Source organism: Pyrus communis, chromosome 4, assembly GCF_041283825.1.
Source record: "Pyrus communis isolate YQ-2024b chromosome 4, ASM4128382v1, whole genome shotgun sequence".
Classification (NCBI taxonomy): domain Eukaryota; kingdom Viridiplantae; phylum Streptophyta; class Magnoliopsida; order Rosales; family Rosaceae; genus Pyrus; species Pyrus communis.
In genome coordinates this window covers 703,361-723,483 of record NC_142568.1, presented here as the reverse complement: position 1 = coordinate 723,483, position 20,123 = coordinate 703,361, and the positions used below count along the sequence as shown (strand labels likewise).

The window sequence follows — 20,123 nt, the reverse complement described above, 5'->3', positions numbered from 1 at the left end:
ACCCGGAGGGCCTCGTAGTCAAGGCGAGTCCCACTTATTTTAGTCCGAGGACATACCAAACACAATATTATAGTCATACTTAAGCCAGTCCAAGCCAATCCCTCCTAAGAAGTTAAAACAAACGCACCCAACGTGTTTTGATTTAGATAAAACCCAACTCTAATCAAAGGCTCAACTGAAAATTGATGAAGCTCACCAAGCCAAAATATGACCAATGGGGCATTGGGCTAGCCAAGTTTAGGCCATCTTCAACCGAATGTGTTATGTTTAGCCCCTATGTAGATTATATACAATCTCTAATTGAAAGGGGCCATTTTTTAGCCCCATCAATAATTTATTATTTTAAATTTGTTCTTTAATTTTATCGGTTAATTGAATTAAACTACCATATTAAAATAAGGTTTCTGGACATATTTTAAGGGCCACTTGTCACTAAATGTTGTTTTAAGTTTCATGTTTCTAAGCTTCATGTTATTAATTATTTTAATTTTACTTGCATGTTAACAATAAAAATAAAAAAAGGCTACAATGACATCAACTAGTAGCATAGATGGGCCCAACTTTCAAGGCTAGCTGGCTGGCTATGTTTGCCTAGCCTTCTGGCCATTTGGCTATATTTTGGCCCAGTGGGTCCCAAATTTTTTTGACCCAGCTTGTCATTGGAGATGGGTTTTATGTTAAAACGGACTATGTTTTGGCCTATAACCCTTTGGCCGGCTCGGTTGGAGATGACCTTAGCCTGATAGCTAACCTATTTGTTGGGACCCAGCAACAGATGCGTCAATTTGCCATTTGATCCAACGACCATATTTATCCCAAGGCTCCAACGACTTTCTCACATCTTCTTCACCTTTTTTATACTATTTTCAATCCAAATTTTTGCATTCTATTCACCTCAGACACTCTTTTATTTAAGGAGTTATGTTTAGCCCCTTTGCTTGGAGATGGTCTATGAATATGGCCTAACATTGTTCATTAAAAAAATAAAAAAAATTCTTGCACGACTATAATTCTGAACCAGACTATGTTCATTCGGTTGGAGATGTCCTAAACAATTACAGACATCCTAAACACTTACTAACACAGCTATACGTGTATTGTACATGTATTCTTTTACACATTTTCAATAAGACAAGCAAAATTCACGTATTGCATACATATTTCTCATTTGGTTTTCAAAAGAAAAGAAACTTGCCCAAAATTCAAGTATTGCATACATATTTCTCATTGCAATCCCTATTTTGAATTGTGACAGATTGAATCATAGAGCTAGGGTTTGAAGTTGTCGTAAGACGAGATGCTACGAATGAATACAAGTTGCGTCGGGCGATGAAGGATTCAAAATGGAAGCAATTACAGATTGGCAGAGAAAAATTGAGAAGAAAATTGCACAAGAACAGTGTTTGGTGAGCGAGAAAATGAGAAAAAATGAGAGAAAAAGATCACAGTAAGTCGTTAAACTCCGGCGATTAATATCATGTGAAGACGTGTAAAATAATCTTTGTATTTCATAAAATCAAAAGTGAATATGTGTCAATTGGTATTTATGCATAAAATTAAAGTTTTAGTATCAATTCGTACATTAAAAACTCAAATATTTCAACTTCTAGTTCACCATTATTAGAATTAGAAAGAAAAAAAATAAAAAAAATAAAAAAAATAAAAAAAAACTAATAGAAGAGAGAGTGAGTGAAGAAAGTGCACGACGAAGAGGTCTGGTCATATATGAGTTAAGGGAGAGATACTCTCTTGAAACCAATACATGTTATCTCAATAACACTATCGATGATATAGATGTTGTCATGAATTCAAATAAAACAGCATATGTTCATTAGATAATTGTCACGTGATGTCACTGGTTACAACAAAGAATCTCTCAAGTTAGATTTCATCTTTTTAGTTTTAAATTATTTAATGGCAAAACAAGATTTCCAAAGTTTGTTGGGTGAGGACAGCGAAAAAAGTGATGGGTGCTACTAGGAGCTCTCAATCCCATACCTAAAGACTAAAGCAAGAAACCCACTGCTTCAAAGAAAAAAAAAAAAAAAAAAAAAAAAAAAAGCAAGAAACCTACTGTAACAAACTATAACAAACTGATACCAGAAAGAGAAACATAGCACCTCAGCACTCACATTCAAGTTTGGTAGGGAAAGAATCGACGCGCGTTTTGTGTTTGATAATTCTCAAAGAGCTTGAACTAGCAACATGAAAATCTGAGTATTTTGTGTATGGTTTGCCAAAGAGGTTATCTAATTTCAAGGGCTCGAACTTGCTTCTTTCCTGAATGTTCTCTTTGCTTGAATGCGAGTCTTATATTTACAAGAAGGAATTGAGCTAATTGAACACATCTTGAGGAGCTTGAATAATTTGTGATGATTTTACATTAGTGATGTTGGCCTTTTGAGATTTTTTTTGGTTGAATTTGGATTTTCTTCCGTTTTGGGCTTTTGGCATTCATGATTCATGAGTAAATCTTGGGGTCATTTAGTCAGTTTTACCGCACCTATTAAAGGTTAAAAAGTAAATTTTGTTGACCAGGTTAAAAAGTAAATAAAATTAAACATAAATATTTTGAAATGTCATATGAACTTTTACACTTTTTTTAATCAGTCATATGTACTAAAAATTTTACCGACTTGTCATATCAAAATTTTCAAAATCGTTGATTTGTTATTTCACGCTAACTCAGCTAAGTTTTCCATCCAAAATAATCACGTGCATTGCACATAACTTGTGTTCATGATTATTTCGGACTTTTGACCATTTTTACATTTTTTTTTTAAATTTTTATACAATAATATATTTACACTATGAGGTGGATGAATAATTTGGCATCAGTCATTTGACATCCTTTTCACAAGTTGTCTACTTCTCTTTGGTACAAACCCAAAATTTGGCTAAAGAAAAAAAACATCATGTTCGTTTCAAAAACTTTATACCTAACTACTAAAAAAGTACATTAGCTTACTAACATAGAGTTTAACTAATTGCAAGCTTTGAGAATTCAATGCGGTCCATCGCGTTTTTTTAAAACAGAGTTGAAATGTCCAAAATAATCTCGAAGGGGCATGGTGCGAGTTAACAGGTTTGAAATAACCTTGAAACCAAGTCATGTGCCTTTGCACATTACTTATTTTGGATGAAAAACTTATTAGACTTTTTTTAAGTGACAGATTTCAAAGGATTTTAATGGATTTTACAATTCTATATGGATTTTGACATATTTATGTGGATTTCTATGGATTTCTTAGGATTTGTTAGTTGAATCTGATAACATAAAATAAATCCTTAGGATTTATTATGTGTTTCCCTTTCTCATTTGAATTGTAAATTTTTAAAAGAAAATTAACTCACCAAAACAAAGATAGATGATTTCAATTACATATCTTATAGTCAAAGCTAATACAAGTACATAAAACACATATAAATCAAAATTTAAGAAGATAATAGATAGTTTCAAGATAAACAAGATAATAATGTTGCTTTTAACATGCATTTTGCTCCCTGGCCTTCATATGGTGCTCCTAAAAATCAAAACACTAGCATTATTAACGACTCATTATCCTCCATTCACATTGTTATCATTCTGAACATCTCTCCACATACATTGTTATCATTCTGAACATCTCTCCACATGTCCAAATCTATGTTATATCTCCATTCATTAGCAATATTTCGTTGTTGTTCTTGTGTTTGAAAATCTTGGTCAAGATCCCCTTCTGAAACTGACAATGGTTGAGACTAAGAAGATTCATCATCTGGCTCAACAAGAAATTCGTCCGATCTACACTCCTCTTCCACCATTTGCTCCACTTCCAACCAAATAAACAAAATCATAAAGAAGTTTGTACTTCGTGCAGAAGAACAAGAACAGGAAATAATATAGAGTGAAAACGAAATGAAGCCAAAATCAAGTGAAAGAAGAGCAAGTACAGAGAAAGCTTGAATCTTAATAAAATTCAAATAGCAGAAAGTTTACTTCGCGGTCTAAGGTTCACACATTCAGTTAATGAATTAGAGGAATATAATTCACCAGTGAAGCTAGTGACAATAGAGAACTAAATACAGATTAAGAACTAAACACAATGAGGGAAGTAAGGGAGCAATCGGTGGAGCTCGGGAATTGCTCCACGTCCGATTCAATTCATCTTTATTCCAAAAAATATTGTAATAAATAAAATAATAACCAAAAAAAAAAAAAAGCAAAAAAAAGCAAAAAAACAAAATAGCAACAAAGAAATAGAGAGCAGACCTTATGGGTTGGTGGGGGAAGTTTGGAGATTGGAATCACATCCAGTCGGCCTGATAAAACAAAATTATAACAACAAAACTAGACACATGAAAGGGAAAGATGGGGTTTTTTTTGAGATTACTGGCAAGACTGAGTACAAATACGTACTGTGCCTATATGTTAAGAACAACTATATATAAACATCATGAAAATAATAAAGAGTCCTTATACAAATTCGGAAGAGAAAAAAAATACCTTGAGGAATGGGGGAAGACTGTTCTTCTTCTGTCTGAAAGAGGAAGAATGTTCTTCTTGTCTTCCATAACGTGAAAAGAAATCAGAGGGGTTAGAGTTGGATTCTTGATGGCATATAATATTTATATCACCCATCCTCAAATCCATCCAAATCTACCATTCATTAAAATCATAATAAATCTTTGGTATTCTCACTACATCTAGAATTTGGTACATTTTTTTTAAAACGTAATTGATTACCCATGGATTTGGATATATTCTTTAAAATCCTTTAAAATCCTAATTTGACTACCTATGATTTCAAACTCCTTTAAAAATCCTCTTTTAAAATATTGATTGACTACATTCGGATTTTAAAGTTTATTAAAATCATATCAAATCCTAATTTAACTACACCCCTTTGTATGAAATGACAAATTAATAATTTTAAAATTTTGATGTGACAGATCCTTTAAAATTTTAGTTTATATGATAATAAAAGTGTATAAGTTCATATGAAATTTAAAAAAAATTAAAAACCTAAATGTAAATGGAAAGTATTCTCAATCCAATGCATACATAACAATTCGGATTTGATATCCCGTGACTAATTAGTTACCATAAATCAAGCAAGCCTTAACAACTATATAGCACATGTGTTCATAGAGAAACAAAAGAAGCCTCGGCTTGAAACTGACAAAATTGTTAAATATAAATTAACTGCTTGCGACAAAATTATTAGTTTCTTGAAAAGAAACTCCAAACCCGTCATCATCTTCATTTCATTGAATCTGATCGCAAATGTTTGATTGTTCTGTTGAATAAAACGTTTATTTTCATCCGTAGTATCTAAGAATTTGAAGGCTCTCTCTCCCTCCTTAGAGTTTAGAATTAGATACATCGTTTGTATTCAAAAAACAAATCAAAACCGGCCATATTTTCTTTGTCCTTGTCTGTTTAACTTTTAGCTTCAACAGAGGATTTTACAACGAGCCTTCAATAATTTTGTTGGGTTTCTTTTTTTGTTTTTTTTGGAAGTCGTGTTGGGTTTCTATTTCTATTTAAGATAGAACTTCGTTGCTGAACAGATCAGCAGCAGCTACTGAATACGATTGGATATGTGTTCAAGTTTTGAAACTACTGATTACAACTGAACACGTGTTCAAATTTTGAACGAAGTCGAGTTCTTCTATTTATATTTGAGTTTCGTTTTTGTTTAATTCAAACAATAATAATAGTAAAAATAGATGGGTTTGTTTTTGTTTCCACCGCCCAAAGTTGCAACCTTTAATCTGCTGCTTGTGCTGACTGTGAGTCCCGTGAGCTTCACGTTTGTCAATGGAGGAATACCGACAACCCTCGAAGGACCCTTTAAGCCTGTCACTGTTCCTCTCGACGACAGCTTTCGAGGCAATGCCGTTGACTTGCCGGACACTGATCCTCGAGTTCGAAGAATCGTCAAGGGTTTCGAGCCTGAACAAATCTCTGTCTCTCTCTCTACAACCCATGACTCTGTCTGGATATCTTGGATTACAGGTCTCTCTCTCTCTCTCTCTCTCTCTCTCTCTCTCTCTCTCAAGTTTTTGTTCTTTTGTTCCTTTGCTTTCTTTGCTTGTACTTTCGGTTGGATATGTTGTTTCCAACTTCTTATGCAGATTGAGAGTTTTTAATCTAACAAATGAGTTTTATATTTGGTTTTCACATTTTAGTGAGATTGTTACGAGGATATGTTAATTTTTTGTCGTAGTCACGTTGGCCAGAGTGAATGTACTTCCACCCATGCATGCATGCGAGTTTGAACACCTCTTTCCGTAGTTTATGTTAGATTATAAGAAGAATATCTTCCTTTTGAGAAAAATAAAATCTTTTAACTGTTTCCTATTTGGGGCATTGATAAATGTTTGGTTGCACAGAAATCATAATTACTGTTAGAATTCAATTGACTGATGCCAGTGTATGGATGGAAATGTTACTTCTTTTGGTCTTTGGATGGGCACGTTTTGGGGTGGACTTGGGCATTTTAATGTTGTAAACCAAAACTATTGAGTTATGTAGTAACAGAAGACTTGGCGGAAAATCGAGCGCACTGGTATTCTAAGATTCATATAACGAACCCTACATAGTGAGATAAGACTTGGTTGTTGTTGTAAACAAAAACTCTTGAGTTATGTAGTTGCATGATGAATTGAAGACTCTCAGTCTATCTCATGATCGAATTTGCAGGGGACTTTCAAATTGGAGACAATATAAAACCGTTGGATCCGAATAATGTTTCAAGTATTGTTACATATGGAAGGTACGGATTCCCTATGGATAGCCAATCAACGGGGCATTCCCTTATTTACAATCAGCTGTATCCTTTTGAAGGCCTCCAAAACTACACTTCCGGAATTATACACCATGTTCGCCTCACAGGTACGTATCAGTCTTGAATCCCTTTATGAATAATTTGTATCCAAAAATATGAAATTGTTTTATGATCTGCTCCTTAACATATAGTTGTATCCATTGTTTAATCATTAATGTTCGTCTCACAAACGCTCGTCTGAATTTGCTTTTGTTTGGACTTACGGATGTATGATTTTGTGTGCAATTCTCTAAATTTTAATGGGTTTGTGCAGGATTGAGACCCAACAGTTTGTATCAGTATCAATGTGGAGATCCTAGCATTGCAGATATGAGCAAAGTATCTTATTTCAAGACTATGCCAGTATCCGGTCCCAAGAGTTACCCCAGAAGAATAGCTGTGGTTGGGGACCTTGGCCTTACATACAATACTACATCAACGGTCGATCACTTGTTGGCTAACGGACCTGATCTTATGTTATTGGTTGGGGACGTTAGTTATGCTAACTTGTACCTCACAAATGGCACTGGGTCTGATTGCTACTCTTGCTCATTCTCGCAAACTCCTATTCACGAAACTTATCAGCCTCGTTGGGATTACTGGGGAAGGTGAGTTTTTCTGTGCTTTATTTTGATGAGGAGGCACCTGGTCATTTTTCGCACAACGTACCTAATTGCAAAATTATGGTATGTTTTTTATCAGGTTTATGCAGCCGCTAGTGTCTAAAGTTCCAATGATGGTGGTAGAAGGGAACCATGAGATCGAAGAACAGGCTGGGAATCGAACATTTGCTTCTTATAGTTCGCGATTTGCATTCCCCTCCAACGAGAGTGGATCATCATCTGCATTGTTTTATTCATTCAACGCAGGCGGGATACACTTTATAATGCTCGGTGCTTACGCAGCCTATCACAAATCAGGTTATTGCATCTGCTTTCCTAAAAAGAAAATTTTCACTTCTTTCGCATGGTTATGAGTTAGGGACATACTAAGATGACTAGGTTTTCTCTCGCAGACGATCAATACAAGTGGTTGGAGAAAGACTTGGCCAAAGTTGACAGAAATGTGACTCCTTGGTTGGTAGCAGCATGGCACCCGCCATGGTACAGCACCTACAAGGCACATTACAGAGAAGCGGAATGTATGAAAGTTGAGATGGAAGACATACTTTATAAGTATGGTGTTGACATCGTCTTCAACGGCCATGTAAGTGTAGTATGTACGGTAACACATATCCTATGATCAAATACGACGCTCAATCTGATGCCCTCTGTGCAAGCAGGCCTTCTAGGATACTTGTTTTTGAAGTCCCAAATACGATCCAGAATTCTTAGTAGCATTAACAATTTCCATTATATGTGTTCAATTCTTTGTCAAGCTGTTGAAAAAATAAGACGACCTGCTTCTGATTGTTTGGAAACAATTAATAAACAGGTTCATGCCTACGAGAGGTCAAATCGAGTGTATAACTACACATTGGATCCCTGCGGCCCTGTTTACATCACAGTTGGTGATGGTGGTAACCGGGAGAAGATGGCAATTGCGCATGCTGATGAACCCGGAAACTGCCCAGAACCATCTACAACTCCGGATAAGTTTATGGGCGGCTTCTGCGCATTTAATTTCATAGAAGGGCCAGCAGCAGGAAAGTTCTGTTGGGACAAGCAGCCTGAATACAGTGCGTATCGAGAGAGTAGCTTTGGCCATGGGATTCTAGAGGTACTTCACTTTTCTCTTTGCTATGAAATCACAAACTCTTGACAGTATTACGGATAAATTATTTTCATATTTAAGTCCTTCTTCAACAAATTGCATTCAGTTTTTAGTACTATGAACGTTCACTTTCACATGCATGGAAAATAATATTCCGAATCCACGTTGAGCTGCAAAACTAGAACTTCATTAAACTGTGAAATCGTAATTCTGTGACCGCATCAACTGCCAAGGTCTCGACTCCTGATGAGTGCTGTTTAGAAAAACTCTACTCGAAGCCGACTTGAAAAATGTCTGCATTTGTGTAGAAAAATAGATCCAACCAACGCAATTTGTATAAAATTACGCGGTTACAAGATTAACAAGTATTTCTGTGCGACTTGCAGGTGAAAAACGAGACTTATGCTTTATGGACTTGGCACCGGAATCAGGACATGTACAGCACCTCTGCAGACGTAATTTACATTGTAAGGCAGCCCGATAGGTGTCCGGTTACAGACAACGGTGCATAAACAATGGCGAGCGGGAAACCGAAGGACGTTATTGAATAATATCATAATTAACAACAGATCGGTTCATCCCTACATTTTTGTAATACTTCTGCCGATTTCTAGTTCTGAGCCCTCTGTCTTCAACTTGTGGACGACAGGGTTAAATTATCTTCCACATAATCTAATACAATTTCTTCCAATAAAGTTTCATATCTCCTGTAATCTTCCAGCGGTTCACGTGCATAGCAAACCATAATTAATAGGTGCGTAGCAAACCACCATTGCAGCTTAGATTAAAAACTGATAGGAACTGATAGGTGCGTAGCAAACCACAATTGTAGCTTAGATTAAAAACTGAACTGGCTTGTACTGACCGATTTTTCCATTAAACAATGCTTGGGCACTCAAGAATGAGTAAGAACTCCTACTCAAAACTCTTCGTGTTATCATAGAGCTTAGAGAGATGAACATAAGGTCTTAGAGAGAGAAAAGTGAAGTACCTCTAACAAAATCAAGAAGAAAAGATGAACATAAGGATGAACACAGAGATCTTAGAGAGAGAGAGAGAGAAATATGATTTGTATTAACTGAAAGAATGAAGATTACACACTTTGTTTTTATACTAGTAAGCCTAGCAACTCTAACAAAATACTAACAAACTTGCTAACTCTATTTCTAACTGTATTACTGACTTGTACCCTTAATAAAGATTAGAACCGTTCATATTATGAAGCACATTGTAAAGATCATTTCTGCTAAAAATGAAATAAAATTAAGATCGTTTAATCAATCTATAATAGCGAATACATAAACGGTTTGCAATGCTTTTGCCAATTTTGTTCATTGATTTGTTTTTATATAGTTCGATAACTCAACCGATCCTAGTTTTAATTGATTTTTTACGAAAAACAATCATTATATAATAGTTTATAATATAAACGGTTTTAATCATAAATATGAAGTTGTATGAGTTAATAACAAACAATTTTGAAAAGAACAAATTTGATTTCGGTGATTTCGGTTCAGATTTTGGTCTTACCGAACCAGGAGGTTGAAGTTTCGGTTTGGCCCACCGAACCGATTCCAGCCTACGAAAAAGAGGGAAAAAGAGCTTTCTGGAAACACGGGGAGTGTGCAGTGATCTATACGTATTCATTCATATATAAAATTTCCATTTCCTGAAGAAAACGCAATCGACGGCGACGCGGTCGAAATCCCTAAAACCTTCTCAACCAACAGAGATGCTGATAAAGGAAGAAGAAGAAGGGAACGGATGCCGTAGCGATATGAATTCCCCAAAGCCCTCCTCCTCCTCTTCCACCGCCACCAAAAGAGATGCCTCCGACGGCTTCGAAACCGCAAGCGACGGCGAACTCAACGACGACGAAATCCCTCAACAAATCCATCTCCAAGACGAGCCGCAACAAACTCCCTCCCAGAACGACGACGTTGAATCGAATCAGGTATCTCCCAATCGAAGCGACTCTTCATTTCTTCTTCTGGTTAATTTCATTGGTTATATATGGGGTTTTACGAATCAATTACTTACTTGATGCTTGAGGAGTTCAATTTTGTTCTGAAATCTGAAAACTCAATTTGTTCATATCTGATCGGAGAACTGATTTTGTGTTGAAATATATTTTTTTTGATTTGTTCGTATTTCATGGGAAGCAGAAAGCGTTTGAAGAAGCAAGTGATGTGAAAATTGAAGGCAATAGACTGTTTGGCAGTGGGCAGTACCAAGAGGCATTATCCCAGTATGAGCTTGCTTTACACCTTGCACCTGACATGCCGTCGTCTGTCGAATTACGTTCCATTTGTCATTTAAACAGTGCAGTATGCTTCTCGAAATTGGTACGTTATGCGGTTCACATCTTTGGAAACTCTTGTGGACTCTGATTCCCCCTTGATTCTCACATATTAGACAATCTGTGATTCCGAATTTCTTAATATGTAACAGGAAAAGTATGAGGACGCAATCAAGGAATGCACGAAAGCACTTGAACTAAATCCTTCGTATATGAAAGCTCTGCTTCGAAGAGCAGAAGCTCATGAAAAGCTCGAGCATTTTGAAGAGGCTATTGTTGGTAAGTTGGAATTTAATACCACAATTTAACCACTAGAAGCAACTTGTCTTCTCATTTGTATGGGTTGTAGATTAATGCTATATGTAATGCTCAATTCTTGTTTATATTCTGCAGATATGAAAAGTGTCTTGGAACTTGATCCTTCAAATGACCAAGCCAAAAAGGCCATTCGCCGGTTGGGGCCACTAGCTGAAGAAAAGAGAGAAAAGATGAAAGAGGAGATGATAGGTGAGTTTCTCTAATTTTTTGGTATATATGTGAGTGGTGATTTGATTTAATTGTTTCCTCGACCGCTTCATGTTTCGTGGTTTTATATTCTCTTTCTTGTGCCCACTCAATCAAATTATTCCCAAATGCTATCTGTACCATGATTATATAATTTTCCAGTAAAGTACGGAAAAGAATCCCAATCCGTCTCATAGGTGGACCATTCTGCAAGCCTTCACATTAACACAACTTATCTCTTTATCTTGAGAAACGAAGACCAAAGGATAGGCGAATTGGACTGTATTACAGGACAATAAGCAATGTGGCTTTGTGAAGTCGAATAATTACTTGCTGAAAGACCAAAGTAACTATTTTGCCTTATTTTGTGAAAGTGTGGAAAAACTAATAGTGGAAATAAGAAAGTACTAAGATGCAGCCTACTAATCAATTTCTTTAATGACATGATCTTTGCTTATGACTCGCTAGCTTTTCATCGAAACTTGTTCGTGATTTCCATGGGAGTTGCTAGGGAGCAGTAGGGCAATATTTTATCCTTCTTGACGCTGTCAACTAGATGAATGTTTAACACATTGGTTCTCTTTTAGAAAGTAATTATGTTATTAAAGATAAGTGATTATGTTATTAAAGATGGTTGTTTCAATTCTTCTACCTCATGACTCTGGTGATTATTCGCATATTCAGTGCTTTCTGGTGACATCAGACGTCATGTCCAAAATTGCTATGTCTATGAGTAATATATTTTGCATGTATGTGGCATAAGTCTTGGCCTAGGCTGTTAGTGGGACGCATTGATCTCTGTAATCTACGTTTCTATACTTTTCAGTCGCTAACATTAAATTTTCTCATAAGAAGGATAAAAGTAAAAGAAATCTTTTTAAGTACTAAGGGTTTGAAATTGTTCTGTGTGTGAGCAGGGAAGCTGAAAGAAATGGGCAATTCTCTCTTGGGCCGTTTTGGAATGAGCGTCGACAACTTTAAAGCTGTCAAAGATCCAAACACCGGCTCATATTCTCTTTCATTCCAACGTTAGCACGGCTGTGGTCAAATCCTATAACAACGTGGGAGGAATCGGTGTGGTAAATGTGTTTCGGTAGGCAGGATCTTAAGACCTTATAGTTTCTATATATGAATTGAATTGTCACCATTGCAGTTTGTTCAGACTCTTGCTCTTTTTCATTCTCTTTTTCGTTGTTGGTTTCTCCATTGCAGTTTGTTTATGATTTCTTTACATTATTGCCGTGCAAACGAGAAAAATAATTCCTTACTTGGAAAGAGTCAATCCCATTTTTCTTTTCATGAGTTTTCATTAAGTTATTTTTACGTACGTGTCAAATGCAATTTGTTCTTGCGCCCGATGTTGAGCTCAAGCCCAGGGTCAGCCAATTTGTTCCGCAGGTTCTTGCTGGTAGCAGTTGTGTCACTGCTTGTACATATTCATATTGATGCCATTCTTGCATATATAGGAAGTGATATCGAACATTGTTGCCATCGAAATTGACGCTGGAACTAGTAATACTCAAAGCCTCAAAGAGGCGGTTCAATGTGTTTTTTTTTTTTAAGGTACATTTTGTTTTACTTAGTACATGTAACCTGGCTGTAAAAAATTGAAATCGACGAAATATTTGGCAATGAATTAATTGAACTATTGGTTCGAAATTATGAGATTGAGACCCAAATTAGTTTGGAAAAATACTAATGGGGAGGCTTAGCAAGATAGAAGCAGACAAAGAAGGTTCCAACTTCTAACAAAAAAATGTATATAGCCTCTTTTCCGCATTCGGGCAATGTTAAAAAAAATAAACGACCTACATTGGGGGTTTAATTTTGGGCGAATAAAAGAATAAGCACAAGGGAGATGGGCATCAAGATTGTTGGGGACATGGAATCGAGGGACGCTTTTGAGTTATCGTCGGGGATCATCGGGGTCGATCCGGGAGTAAATCCGCCAGTGAAGGGTGGTGCGAACGTCGATGGTGGCGTTTGTGGATTCAGAACTGTTGGTGGTGTGGAAGGTGAAGTTGTCCCTCCAGCCGCGCTGCAAATTTGCAATAGACATAGCGCAATGTGATTAAAAATAAATTAAAGTGGCAAACAAAATACCTTAAATTAGTACATAATGTTACGTAATTGTGTACTGGTGTCATGTAAATTAAACTCAAGATGTTCTCGAACTACAGAGAGAGCAACTCTCTTCTCACACAATCAAAACCACCATAAATTATAAGGCACAATAATAAATAAAACAGAAAAAAAAAAGTTTTAAATTAAAAAGAAAACAGAAGATGACCAGTCAAAATACTTAATACAGAATAAGAACATTCACATGTGACATATAGATACTGTCCCAAACTGGACAATGGCCCACATGCCCAAGCCTTCTTTTCCATCTTTGAATTTTTGACAGTTAATTAATCTTGGGCCCACATTCAAAATTACGAGGGTAAATGAGAAGACTAATCCTCTATAATCTACCATTATGTACTACTTAAGCAAGGGATCAAGAAAATGTAATTACATTAAATGTTTTAATAAGAAGATAAATAGAATTCATAACATACCCAAAAAAAAAAAGACCTAACGGAAAATTTAAACAAAACCGAACCTAATGACGTTTTAAAATTCGGACAGCCGAGCTGACTCCACTTAATAGAATAAAGTTTGGTTTTTGTTGTACCCAAAAAAAGAAAATCTTAGTTCAATCAAATAAAATAAAAAAAATTTAATATGCTTTAGTGTATCTTGTACATTTAAATTTTTGACCGTAAAATCCTTTATTAAGAATTTAATGATTAAAATCTAAAGGTTAAAAATCTTGATACTCTAAAAAATATTAAAAATCAAAAGAAGTCCAAAATGGTCAAAGTATGGTGAAGAAAGGAGATGGATTGCAGAATGATCAGAAGAGTGCATAATTACATGACACCAGAATAGGTGCCATATCATATGCCAGTCGCTGACTGTGCCCACTAAAAAAGCAACCAAGTGAACCATCAGATGTGATCTTGACCATTGGTTTGGTTGCAACTAAGGACTAATCCGACGGTAAGAAATTAAGGTCAAGTCTGATTTCAGAACCAAAAACCGAGTACAATTTCCAAGCCAAGCATACACCCAGAAAAATAATTATAAAAAAAAAAAAATCAAATAAATAGTCTTTTTTTTTCTTTCCAAAAAATAAATAGAGTTAAAATACACAAGTACAAAAACAGTGAGCAACCCAAGATTTAGAAGAGAGAGACAGCAATAACTTAGAAACGGACGGTTTGATTTAAGTGTCAGTAACAGCATCTCATGCAGAAAGACACGTGTCAAACATCCATAAGAAGTTTCACTCGAGAGACACAATCCACTCTCCATAAACCAAAGTGTTTTTTTCTTCTGTTGGGCACAGAGAATTACAGCAACCAAAGAGAATGGTTTTCTACAAAGTGTTCTTCTTTTCAATATCCATCATATAAAAATAAACTCTTTATTTCTAATCTCTTAAAAAGTTCGAAAGAAGAAAAAGAGAAAGATCTAATTGCGTGAACATGAAGAAACTTAATTTCAATCACCAAGAAATGTACAAACTATATGTGATTCAATCGCTTTATATACTGCTAAAATGTAACGTTGAATTAAAACACGTAAATCCAGTCATCAACTGAAACAGTGCATCCTAGGAGTAAAATATAAGACTAGTTTATTTTTTTGGTAAAAGAAATTAAAAGAAGAACAACGTACCTTGTGGAAGATGGGTAATCACAAGATCCATAACCTACACAAAAGGAAATTAACAACAATAAACAAATTAGTCCCCCTCTATAAAATAAAGAAAATATTATAAAATATCAAAAAATATTTTGTGTTCGTTTTTTTGGAGGATTGGAAAAGGAAGAGAGAAATGAACGACGTACTGGGGTCTGTTTGGGCAATGGTGGCAGTGCCGGAGAAGCCGCAAGAACCAGGGGCCTTGGCCTGGCGCTGGTAGTAACTGTTGAAGGCATAAGAGGCATGAGCTTGGATGGTGTTTGGGAGATAACATAGTCCGTCGGGTTGGATTGGAGAACAGTCCGCACCAGCTGCGCATGCATAGTCCAAGGCTGTCTGAAGAGCCTGTGCGCTCGCATCACTCCTAGCCACACACCATGTTGTGCTGGAAGACGTCGGAGAATTTGCTCCGTCCACCCCCAGAACTCCAAGCATGCCCACCACCATGACAACGGGTGTGAGGAAGAAGAGAAAGGAGATTAATGGGTGCTGGTTGGAGAGTGAGAGTGGAGCCATGGAAAGAAAGAAAAGTTATGAACTTAACGGCTGCTACTAAACTAAGTTGGTAAAGGAAGAGAGAGAGAGGGAGAGAGCTTTAGCTCTTTTTTATGTTTCTTTGGCCTTGGTGCCTAGTGGTGCTTTTTCTTTTGCTCTGTATTTATACTGATAATCTGAAATCTGAATTGAATGAATGTTTTCATTTTTTATTTTTGTAAGGTAATGAATGTTTTCATTGGCCAAGAGGATAATAAATAATAGATAGTGTTATTCACACACTTTTTATTCCTTCACACACGTCTTTATTAATTTTTTGTTATTGATTTTCTTCAACTCATTCGATCCGACGGTCGAAAATTAAAAGGAATATGTGAGAAGTAAAAATATGTATGTGGATAGCACTACGCTAAATAATAGTAAATAGAAAATTAATTTTTACGTACTATTTTTTCATTCTACGCACTATTACCCATTCATGTTGTTTGATTTTTCTTTTGATTTACATTTTATTATGATTAAAAACGTCACTTACCATTGCAATTTAATATATATTCGTAAGAGATATTATGACCGTAAAGAAACACGAGTGTGCAGAGGAGAAAATAAGTAGGAGAATCAACAAGTTGAATGAATGTTATAGCAAAAGAGAATGCATAGGGTTACTAACTGGCAACTCTTACACTATTGAGGATCGCATGGTGTCAGTGAAACCAAATTACAGGAGAATTGTATACTAAGATTGACAAATTCGTGCTCTTTGTTATATTTGAAACTTGCAACCGAAATAGTTAAGAGCATTTATTTATATATTTAAATTCTATATTCGATTTTACCCTCCCCACTTTTATAAAAGATTTTAAAAAATAAAATTGAGTGCTGTTATGGGGTGTAAAATAGTGTTCACCCCACTTTTAAAATAAAATCTTTCATTTTCTCAACGAAATCAAAGCTTTCATTTATATTGGCTTATAAGTAACTTTGCCATGCCTGAAAGTTGCAACGTTAATGCACGCATTATTTTATTTTGTCAAATCGAAAATGCAAGCATTAGTCACACACTCTCCAGTCAGGGTTATATGCCATTTTAGCCAGAATTTATGTTAAACTCGTCTTTAGCTAAGAGCCAAAGTGAATATGCTAAAAAGAAGTAGGGCTAAATTTGGCCTAGCGTTGCAAATAGCAAGCTCTCAAGTTATCTCTGGTTGTGGAGGGCTAAGCATAACCCTTAGCTATGTATTAGCTGTTCAAAAATTAATATTTGAGAGAATACTATAGGATTAAAATTTTCCATCTTTAGCCATGAAGGACTAAATATTTCCATCTTCACTTGGGATACACATGTCGGGCGTTGAAACGTGGCAAATTTAGGGTGTTAATTTTACGGCCCGTACTATTCACACGCTCCTAAACCCAAAACTTCATGGGCCTCCATTGCTTCTGCTGCGTCTTGGGCCTTCCCATGGGTATGGGATGTGACTAGCACTTGAGCTCGCTGGGCTTGGGCTACTGCTGCATCTCCTTGTGCCCAAACCGTCAATTTTATTTGTTTTATGTTTTTGCTTAAAAAAAAAAAAAAAATTCCTTACCATAATGCCAAACTATCATCTTCATGTTCTAAAAAATGTATTTTCTGCGAAAATTTTCTTATAATCCACATCAAAACACTCAAAAACAATGATATAAATCTAAATCTAAAGGTATTTGAATTTAAATAAAGTACGGTAGGATGAAAAAAAAAATTCAATGGAAAAAGAGAAATATAAAATTTAAAAAATGACATGATCGATATTGTACTACCGATGGACCACTGGAACTGTCGCTAGAATCATAACAATCCCCTCCTTTCAATTTTTTTTCATTTCTAGTTGTTTTTTTCTTTGTTAATTTTTCTTTTATTTCTCTTACCATAACAACAAACGTGTTGCAGTCCTATTAGATTTGGAATGTAATTGTGTAAATACTAGTATATTTTGGAATATCTCTTATATTCCTATTAGGAGTTGATTACCTATTAAGAGTTGTAATTCTAAAAGAGTAAGGAATTAACCTTCCATACTACTATAAATAAAGACACAATGGGGTGGAATAGAACACACCCACAATTACACATCTCTTGGTTCTCTCTACTATTGCCGCACCTTTCTCTCTCTCTTTATGGCCTCCATAATTGTTCAGTAAATTATGTCTACAACACGTTATCACCATGCTCTTGACGCTGCGCTAACAAGAGTTTATTATTCAATAAGGGGAGTATTACATGTTAATCATTCTTTTTATGATTAATTTAATTATTTTATTGAATTCATCTACATGCTATTGTTTCAATTTAATCTTTTTTGTGTTGAACGTGATACAACGCATTGGAAATGCAATTCTAGCTTTATGAGAATGATCTTCTACAAATTCAAGGGCTTTTATTGTTTTCTGCCAATCAGGTACGCTTAAAATAAAGTAAGATATTTGAAACGACCATGAAGCATCAAAACATTCCCCATGATGCATGAACCCTCTATGTTTATATTTTCATTCTGATATATATATATATATTGTATATGTTCATATATTTGTCAATATATATATTTGTTTCATGCATCGCACAATTAAATTGTTATGTGGAATATGTGAGTCAATGTATAAAATTAAATTAGAAGCAATTTTAGGGTTTCCTAAACCCTAAGGGATTTTTGAAAGAAGGGGGAATGGGATATGGTGCAGCACACCATCGCACCATCACTATGGATACAGCAACTAGGCCACGACCTGGACTTCATCTCTGCAGGGTCTAAAGCCCCGAGCCCAAAACGCTGAAACCAGCGCCGTTTAGCTGAGTCCCCTCACCTGCATACCGCAACCTTATGGTTGTTGGGCTTGTGCAACAGCCTGCAACCCTAGCCTTCAGTCCACGCCAGCAAGCCGCATAGCTTACTGGGCCTTGCAGCACCCCGGCCCGCCTTGCATGACAGCCAGTCCATTGCAGCTGGGTTTCCTCGCGCCAAACCCAAGGCTATCTCATGTTGGGCCTTGTCTTGTGCCCTCCCTTGGTCCAAAAATTGAAACCTAGTTGCGGCTGGGGTTTCTCCCTCACCCCGTGACTTGAAGTTCACACCTGAGGCCCTTTTGGGCCATGCCTCTTACTCAGGGCCCCCAACCCGTGCCCAATTATTTTTTTTTTGGGGCAATTTTTCAACCCAATGCTATTATTTTAGCATTTACAATCGACCATGTATGACCTGATTTATTGAATTAATTAAAAGTGACATGCAGTCCATTAATTTGATAATGAATCCAAAATTATTGACATGAAGTTCACTTTTGGACATTAACAATTCAATAATTTATTTTTATACTTTGAACCGTTGACACATTTTGGTAGTCCCAAAGCGCTCACACTTGAGTTCCTGAAGAACCTTAAATCCACTACACTTAGTTGTATATTGCATTTTATGTTCTTGCAGAAACCTCTCCTTTATGAACTAAACGTTCATAAACTAAATTGAATTTGTAGTTTCAAATTTAGTGCCTTATGAACTAAACGGTCAAATCCTATAACAACGTGGGAGGAATCGGTGTGGTAAATGTGTTTCGGTAGGCAGGATCTTGAGACCGTATAGTTTCTATATATGAATGAAATTGTCACCATTGCAGTTTGTTCAGCCTCTTGCTCTTTTTCGTTGTTGGTTTCTCCATTGCAGTGTGTTTATGATTTCTTTACATTATTGCCATGCAAATGAGAAAAAATAATTCCTTACTTAGAAAGAGTCGGTCGTATTTTTCTTTTCGCGAGTTTTCATTATGTTATTTTTATGTACGTGTCGAATGCGATTTGTTCTTGCGCCCGATGTCGAGCTCAAGCCCAGGGTCTGCCAATTTGTTCCGCAGGTTCTTGCTGGTAGCAGTTTGTCACTGTTTGCACATATTCATATCGATGGCATTCTTGCATATATAGGACGTGATATCGACCATTTTTACCATCGAAATTGACGCTGGAACTAGTAATACTCAAAGCCTCAAAGAGGCAGCTCAATGTGTTTTCTTAAGTTAGTAATCAACGTTATTTTACTTAATACGTGTAATCTGGCTGTAAGAAAAACTTGTAGCTGAAGTAGTTAAGAGCATTACTTCTGCTGCGCCTTAGGCCTTCCCAAGGTCATGAGTATGGGATGCAGCTAGTGCTTGAGCTCATTGGGCTTGGGCTACTGCTGCATCTCCCTGCGCCTTAACCGTCAATTTTATTTGTTTTATATTTTTGCTTAAAAAAAAAAAAAAATTCCTTACCATAACGCCAAACTATCATCTTCATGTTTTACAAAATGTATTTTTAGCGAAATTTTTCTTATAATCCATGTCAAAACATTCGAAACAATGATATAAATATAAATCTAAAGGTATTTGAAACTAAATAAAGTAAGGTAAGAAGAAAAAAAAAATCAAAGAAAAAAGAGAAAAATAAAATAAAAAATGATATGATTGGTACTTTGATACCGATCGATCACAAGAACTGTCGCTGTAAAGGTAGCAACGATATCACAATTAAGTCGCTAGTG

General features: G+C 35.9%; 3 protein-coding genes across 3 annotated transcripts; 2 read left to right on the top strand and 1 right to left on the bottom strand.

Annotated features, from left to right (window-relative positions):
• The first annotated feature begins 5,245 nt into the window (after window positions 1–5,245).
• Window positions 5,246–9,220, top strand: LOC137722642 (purple acid phosphatase 15). The gene is made up of 7 exons (XM_068461691.2): window positions 5,246–6,001; window positions 6,689–6,880; window positions 7,087–7,420; window positions 7,515–7,732; window positions 7,828–8,018; window positions 8,247–8,531; window positions 8,912–9,220. Exons 1-7 carry the CDS (start codon window positions 5,713–5,715, stop codon window positions 9,035–9,037), a joined length of 1,635 nt encoding a protein of 544 aa, XP_068317792.2. The 5' UTR covers window positions 5,246–5,712; the 3' UTR covers window positions 9,038–9,220.
• Window positions 9,221–10,046: 826 nt separating this feature from the next.
• On the top strand, window positions 10,047–12,595 carry LOC137722665 (uncharacterized). Its single transcript, XM_068461718.2, has 5 exons — window positions 10,047–10,479; window positions 10,691–10,870; window positions 10,977–11,103; window positions 11,218–11,331; window positions 12,246–12,595. Exons 1-5 carry the CDS (start codon window positions 10,258–10,260, stop codon window positions 12,359–12,361), a joined length of 759 nt encoding a protein of 252 aa, XP_068317819.2. The 5' UTR covers window positions 10,047–10,257; the 3' UTR covers window positions 12,362–12,595.
• Window positions 12,596–12,941: 346 nt separating this feature from the next.
• On the bottom strand, window positions 12,942–15,700 carry LOC137723169 (Carbohydrate-binding X8 domain superfamily protein). Its single transcript, XM_068462345.2, has 3 exons — window positions 15,228–15,700; window positions 15,055–15,088; window positions 12,942–13,366 (listed from the first exon to the last, which is right to left on the bottom strand). Exons 1-3 carry the CDS (start codon window positions 15,595–15,597, stop codon window positions 13,150–13,152), a joined length of 621 nt encoding a protein of 206 aa, XP_068318446.2. The 5' UTR covers window positions 15,598–15,700; the 3' UTR covers window positions 12,942–13,149.
• Between the last annotated feature and the right edge of the window lie 4,423 nt (window positions 15,701–20,123).